Genomic DNA, 7,899 nt, shown 5'->3' on the forward strand with positions numbered 1-7,899 from the left:
GAGAACCAGTAATGGACCACATGCACATGCCCCTCTAGCTACTGCTTTGTGATTGGATAATGTGAGATCTATGGAGATGAGAAAAATGTGATCTCACTTACGTTTATCATCAAGTAGAGTATAGTTCACACTATTCCACAGAAGAGAAACAGAAGGAACACTGCTCAATTCATTACGTAAAGCCAGTTACACTGAGTATTCTTCCTTGGAGATGGAATGGTTCCTGTCTAATCAGGAACGTGTCGCAATTTCCTTTCATAGAGACCTTCATAAGAGCTTTTTTCTACTTCTATCAAGTTTAATGTTCCAAATAGATGTTAAGAACTGGTTAAGTGAATATTACTTTTAGCTTCAGAAGATATCATGTATATTTAAGAGGCATTTATCTATTATAAATTATGTTGAAGACTTCAAAATGTCAATACTGAGTTGTATATTTTAAAATAAATTGTATTAGTTTAATAAAAATAAATAAAAACAAGTACAGTATAGATAGACAGATCACATATCTACATAGATAATATATACCAAGATGATAGAGTATATAGAGTAAGTATTGAAATAAATATTGACAAATAATGCCTAAGGGTCTGTCTTTCCACTGCATGTAATATATTATTCTATTCTTCAGCTCCTACCACAACTTCTATAACCAAAATAATTATGGAAAATATAACCACAGTGAACGGATTTCTCCTCAAGGGGTTCTCTGACAAACGTGACCTTCAGATCTTGCATGCTTTGTTCTTCTTGGTGACATACCTATTCAGCTCAGCAGGGAACTTCATCATTATCACCATCACAACACTGGACACACAGCTCCAGTCTCCAATGTATTACTTTCTGAAGCACCTTTCCATTCTGGACTTTTCATCCCTTTCTGTCACAGTTCCCCAGTATGTTGAGAGTTCACTGGCAGGAAGTGGATACATTTCATATGCACAGTGCATGCTGCAGATTTTTTTCTTCACAGGCTTTGCTTCAAGTGAGACGGCCATTCTCACAGTGATGTCTTATGACCGCTATGTGGCCATTTGCCTCCCACTGCACTACGAGGTCATCATGAGTCCCAGAAAGTGCGCTTTTGCTGTGGCAGCTGTGTGGCTAAGTGGAAGCATCTCTGGAATGTTATACACAATAGGTATACTCTGTATCAGATTCTGTGGTGACAGAATCATTCACCAATTCTTCTGTGATGTCCCCCAGTTGATCAAGCTCTCCTGCTCTAATGATTACCTTGTAATAATGGGAGTGATTAATTTTGTGTCTCTAATGGCCTTTGTCTGCTTTATTGGGATTGCCATCTCCTATGTCCACATATTCTCCACAGTTCTCAGGATGCCCTCTGCTGAAAGCAGATCTAAGGTTTTCTCTACTTGCCTTCCCCATCCCTTTGTTGTCTCATTGTTTCTTTCTACAGGAATCTTTGCTTATCTAAATCCAACCTCAGGTTCTACGACTGCTTTGGAGTTTTTATTCTCTATCATTTACACAGTATTACCTCCAACACTCAACCCTGTTATTCACAGTCTAAGAAATAAGACCCTAAAGAGTGCTGCAAGGAAGTTACTATTTAGTACAACATTTGCTGGTTGGAATCATTTGGCCCATTGTTTATGATTGTTTAATTATATACGTGAATGATTTTAGTCATTGGGTTTTCCTTAGACTCTAATGAATTGTAATGTTTTGTTTTCTTCTCTTGCACAAAACTAAATTATAAAATCATTTACTTATGGAAGTACATTGTCTTATTTCTTTGCATTTTATTATTAAATGTGCTGTCCCATCAAATTAATAAACATTTTAATAGCCTTGTTATATAGAGTCTCTAGTTTTTAGTCCCTAACACATACACATGCAGACATACTCACAATCTCCATATATTTCTAATATTTTTGCAGAGGCAATATTACAAAAATTTAAACACAAACATGAAACTAATAGCCCTAGGTCCACCACCAAGTTATAAATTTGTTATTAACTTATTTTTAAATTTTATTTTAAAATTATTTTTGTCTAGTAGTATACATTTGGTTTAAATGTATATGATATCAGTAGATGAATTTGCATATTCTTACAGTTAAAATTTCCCAGAACTACAGTTTTCAATTTATATTCAAATTTGTCTGTATATATTCCCTCATTTTTACTATATAAAATATCTTCAATACGTAATTATTGTTAAGTCATTTGATACATGCATTTGTAATTACCAAGCGTTGTCTCTATAATTCTAAAAAATTGTTTTATTGAAACAAAGCATATAAAATATTCAACTCTTAACTGATGTGATCATATGGCTTTCTACAAATAAGTCATTTATGTGTAAATTAAAAATGTAGGTCCTAAGCACTTCTGAAACTCACGATTTTATTTGTTTATGAAGAACTATAGATACAGTCAGAAACTCAGAGCTGGATGAAATCCTGTCAGATGACTGTAATATGGTGATAAACAGCACTGGAATCTGAAGAAATTTGTATTTCAGTAATCATCCTAATCCACCTTTGCAAAATTTCTTCTAATGTGTGTTAGCTCAAGAGATCAAACACAATAAAAATACTTGTTAGTGTTCATATTGTTAAAATCCTATATATTTGTTTCTTTTTGTAAGAAGCTTTATAATAATGATAATCCCTCATTTTAAAGTGGTAAAACAAGTCTTCAGTCCTATTTCTGTTATTCAGGCCACTTTTTTCTATCCAAATTTTGTATATAGTATATTTAGTCTTACATTTTGACACCTGTGAGAACTCGATGTCAATATTGTTACTTAAGCTATGAACAGGTAAATTTTTTTCTGTTTAAATGCATAACTGCAAATGATGAAGCTATTGGTGTGGATCAATGGACACCTATTTTAGGAAGGACTCAAACATGTCTCCTGACTGATTTCCATGAATGGTCAATATTACTGAGCTTTCTCAACTTGCAGCGTACTGGTTTGATTTGTCAGACTAAAATATTAATATTAAATGAATGAGTTTGATTTATCAGATAGAAGTGTTAATTTAAATGAACCAATATAAAATTTATTATGAACAATAATTATAGGTATGTTTATCATTTTACCAACCTCAAAGAAATATACTATCAAAGAAAAGAATTTGAAAGAATGAAAACTGAGAAATATTTGGGAGATCTTTGATTTGCACTGATCTCTATTCTGTATATGAAGTATTGAAGGAATCAAACAGTGTGAGGATATTCTAGAATGATTCAAGTTATGACTGAGGTACACAGGGCAGGAGACAAGAGGCTTTCGAATATAAAAGCTGAACCAGATGATACAAATTTATCTAGTTTATTTAACAGTGTTTTATTTTCCCATAGGTGGTGGATCTTTCTGTGGAGCACACACTGGTTTGCATTCAGCCTCATGCTGCCACAGGTCTAGGGCCTTAGTTTCTAATATCATGTTTGGCTATAAGATCACTTTAATTACAATGAAATTCCAACATCCTGTCAGGTGTTTAGATGTAGGTTCATTCTTTGAGAAAGAGGTGTGAGCGTGCTGGACTGAGTTCTTCCTGTTACAAGAGATGCCATTAAATGAAAAATGCCTCAAGATTGAAAATGGTGACCTCAACTAAGTACACAAATTTTAAGAAAACGTGAAACTATATGATGAAATTTGATTTTATTTTGTTGCCTAGAACTCACCAATAGAACAACAACAACAACAACATCAAGAAAACCATGCAGAAAGCTGATAATTCATTTTATGCTCATCATCCCCCAAACACCAATGTGCAACTTGCAAGGAGAGAATGATGGGTTATTTTCAATCCCTCAAATAAGAAAAGGACCATGAACTAAAGCAAGAGTTCTATTAGAATCACCAATGAAGACACCAAATTAAATTTGCAGTGTCTTATTGGATATTAGCCATTTTCCTCTCATCTTAAACCATCTCAAGAAATCACCATCTGTCTTTGCAATTGTCATTTCTCTTGGTAAGAGCTAATAACTCCTTGGTAGCTACATCTGAAGGCAAGTACTAGTGATAGTAACTAAATTCAAATGGAAGCTGTTTGTCCCCAAAATACTCATAAATGAAATAAGTTATCTAATCTGAATGCATCATGTGAGCACTCCCTTTACACAAACATGTTTCTTTTTGATTTCAATAACTCCTGCATAGTATTCAAACACATTTTATACTTGATTCAACAATAACCAATATTTTCTTGCTATAATGGCATTATTGTTTTCTAAGAGAGAATAGCTGTTTCCAGTGGACAAGCAAACCATATTTTAATTCCTGGTATATTTTCTAAAAATACCTATTTCAATTGGTAACATGGTACCCTGTTTGAGCTATACATAACCAATCCTATCTATGTTTAAAAACCCATTCCACAGTCCTTCCATCACTGACTGACTATTGATGACTTAAAGAAAAGGAATGGGTTTCAATTGTGGCAGTGAAACAGTGCTTTTAAAGGGGGCAAACAAAAACACATTCCTTGAGAGGACTAGTGATGGATCACATCTACACCTGAAGGTATATGAGTGGATAGTGTGAGTTCTATGGAGATGAGAAAAAAATGTGCTCTCACTTAAATTTCTCAACAAGTGTAGATAGATGGTAGAGATAGATAAACAGAAAAATGTATAGATAGATAGTAGATAATAGATAGTATGTAGAGACTAATTATTGAAATAAATATTAATGAACACATAACTATTGCCCAAATGTCTTTCTGCTAAATTTAACATACTGCTTCATTTTCCAGCTGCCATAACAAATTTTGTTTTCAAAATGATTATGAAAAATGTAACTACAGTGAGTAGATTTCTCCACATGGGTTTGTCTGACAACCAGGAGCTGCAGATCTTTCATGCTTTGCTCTTCTTGGTGACATACTTATTCAACTCAGCAGGGAACTTCACCATTATCACCATCACAACACTGGACCCACAGCTCCACTCTCCAATGTATTACTTTCTGAAGCACCTTTCCATTCTGGACTTCTCATCCCTCTCTGTCACAGTTCCCCAGTATGTTGACAGTTCACTGGCACGAAGTGGCTATATTTCATATGGACAGTGCATGATTCAGGTTTTTCTCTTCACAGCTTTGGCCTGGAGTGAGATGGCCATTCTCACAGTGATGTCTTATGACCACTATATGGCCATCTGCTTCCCACTGCACTATGAGGTCATCATGAGTCCCAGAATGGGCACTTGGGCTGTGGCAGCTGTGTGGTTAAGTGGAAGCATCTCTGGAACTTTATGTGCAACAGGTGTACTCTCTATCAGATTCTGGGGTGACAGAATTATTCACCAATTCTTCTGTGATGTTGCCCAGTTGCTCAAACTCTCCTGCTCTAATGATTACCTTGCAATAATGGGAGTGGTTAATTTTGTGGCTATAATGGCCTTTGCTTGCTTTATTGGGATTGTCATCTCCTATGTCCACATATTCTCCACAGTTCTCAGGATGCCATCTGCTGAAAGCAGGTCTAAGGTTTTCTCGTCTTGCCTTCCCCATCTCTTTGTTGTCTCATTGTTTTTTTCTACAGGAACCTTTACATATCTAAATCCAACCTCAGACTCTCCAACTGCTTTACAGTTTTTATTCTCTATCTTTTACACAGTACTACCTCCAACTCTCAACCCTGTTATTTGCAGTCTAAGAAATAAGACCCTAAAGAATGTTGCAAGGAAGTTATTGTTTAATACAAAATATCACTTGTTGGAATCATTAGGCCCATTGTTTATTACTGTTTAATTATACCCATGAATGAGTTTAGTCATTGGGTTTTCTTCAAACTCTAAGGAAGAGGAATGTTTTGTTTTGTTTTCCTATACATAAACTATATTATAAAATCATGTACTTGTGTAAGTATATTGTCTTATTTCTTTGCATTTTAGCATTAAATGTGTTTTTCCTTAAATTGATAAAAAATTTTAATAGCCTTGTAATATAGATTCACTAGTTTTTACTTCCTAACACATAAACATGCAGACATACTGACAATTTTAGTATATTTCTAACACTTTTGCTGAGGCAAAATTATAAAAAGTAAAACACAAACATAATACTAATAGTCCTAGGTCCACCACCAAGTTATAAATTTAAGTCAATTATTTATTTTCCAATTTTTATTTTAAAATTATTTTTGTCTAGTAGTATACATTTGGTTTAAATGTGTATAATATTAGTAGATGATTTTGCATAGTCTTACAGTTGATATTTTCCTGAACTACAGTTTTCAATTTATATTCAAATTTTCAGTATATATTCCCTCATTTTTCCGATATAAAAATATCTTCAATACTTAATTATTGTTAAGTCATTTGATACATGCATTTGTTATTACCAAGCTTTGTCTGTATAATTCTAAAGAATAGGTTAATTGGATCAAATTATATGACATATTTAACTCTCTTAACTGATGTGACCAATAGGGTTTGTACAAATAAGACATTTATGTGTCAATTAAAAAATGTAGGTCCTAAGCACTTCTAAAGCTCTCATGATTTTACTTGTTCATGAACAGCTATGGATACAGTCAGAAACTCAGAGGTGGATAAAATCCTGCCAGATGTCTGTAACATGGTGATAAACAGCATTGGAATTTGTTAAGATTTGCATTTCAGTAATAATTCTAATCCACCTTTGCAAACTTTTTTCAAATGTGTGTTAGCTCAACAGATCAAGCACAATAATACTACTTGTTAGTTTTCATATTACTAAAATCTTATATATTTCTTTTCTTTTTGTAAGTAGCTTCATAAGAATGATAATCCCTCATTTTAACGTAGTAAAACAACTCTTCTGTCTCTATTGCTGTTATTCAGGACACTTTTTCTATCCAGATGTTGTATATAGTATATTTAGTCTTAGATTTTGACACCTGTAAAAATAAAAGCTGGTCAGTCTAGATTTTCAAGATACACCCACAAATGACTGTTCGTCAGGCCTATTACCTCCTCAGACATTGGCCTGTTCTTTCCATCTTCAGAGGCATGTGAATTACATTTGATTCTTTTTGAGTTGCATATTTTCAGAAATACATGTGCTAGCCTGTTATTTTATTAGTTGTCTGAATTACAGCATACGCAAATCAATTCCATTTCCTAACTTTATATTTTAGATTTATTTACATGAGCATTCACTTATAAATTTTGGCTCACAACATATTGGCTTATTATTACCAAATGTCATGGGTAAGTAACTAATATTTGGTTTATAAGTATTTTGTTGTCTTTTGTCCTAGATATGCTGAATGTCTTCATTTTAGTAATAGTTATTTTCTTTGAAGTTATTGATCTTTCAAATACATAAAACAATTTTGGGAATGTTGTGTTCTTTGACATTAAATAGTTTGCCTTATTTCTTTTTCTTTTTTTGTATTCGATATATTCTTTATTTACATTTCAAATGATTTTCCCTTTCCTGGATCTCTCCTTCCTTAAAATCCCATAAGTCCTCCTCCCTCCCCCTGTTCCCCCTTCCACCCCTTCCCACCTTCCTGTCCTGGTATTCCCCTACACTGCTACACTGAACCTTTCCAGAACCAGGGGCCACTCCTTCCTTCTTCTTGGACATCATTAGATATGTAGATTGTGTCTTGGGTATTCCAAGCTTCTAAGCTAATATCTGCGTAGTAGCAAAAGCTTTGTTGCAGACCCCAAACAAAAAAACATGTGTAATTCTTTTAAAAAAGAATACATTTCTCGATGCTTGTTATGTATTTGCATTTGTGTGGTTCATTTACATATAATTTACTTTCTATTAATAGTAACACTGTGATGAACAAGCAATCACCTGTGAATTCCATAAACATTAGACATTACTACCATTTTCTTCCAAGTGGCAAAACACTTCCTCTTCTGATTTTCCGATATCTAGAATGTAAATACAAGACCTAAGTTATTACATTG

General features: G+C 33.7%; 2 protein-coding genes across 2 annotated transcripts; both read left to right on the top strand.

Annotated features, from left to right (window-relative positions):
* Window positions 1–663: 663 nt before the first annotated feature.
* LOC127669287 (olfactory receptor 14J1-like) lies at window positions 664–1,620 on the top strand. Its single transcript, XM_052163124.1, has one exon. It carries the CDS (start codon window positions 664–666, stop codon window positions 1,618–1,620), a length of 957 nt encoding a protein of 318 aa, XP_052019084.1.
* Window positions 1,621–4,810: 3,190 nt separating this feature from the next.
* On the top strand, window positions 4,811–5,740 carry LOC127669288 (olfactory receptor 14J1-like). The gene has a single exon (XM_052163125.1). The coding sequence runs from the start codon at window positions 4,811–4,813 to the stop codon at window positions 5,738–5,740; it is 930 nt and encodes a 309-aa protein (XP_052019085.1).
* The last annotated feature ends 2,159 nt before the right edge of the window (window positions 5,741–7,899 follow it).

Source organism: Apodemus sylvaticus, chromosome 19, assembly GCF_947179515.1.
Source record: "Apodemus sylvaticus chromosome 19, mApoSyl1.1, whole genome shotgun sequence".
NCBI classification, from domain to species: Eukaryota; Metazoa; Chordata; class Mammalia; order Rodentia; family Muridae; genus Apodemus; species Apodemus sylvaticus.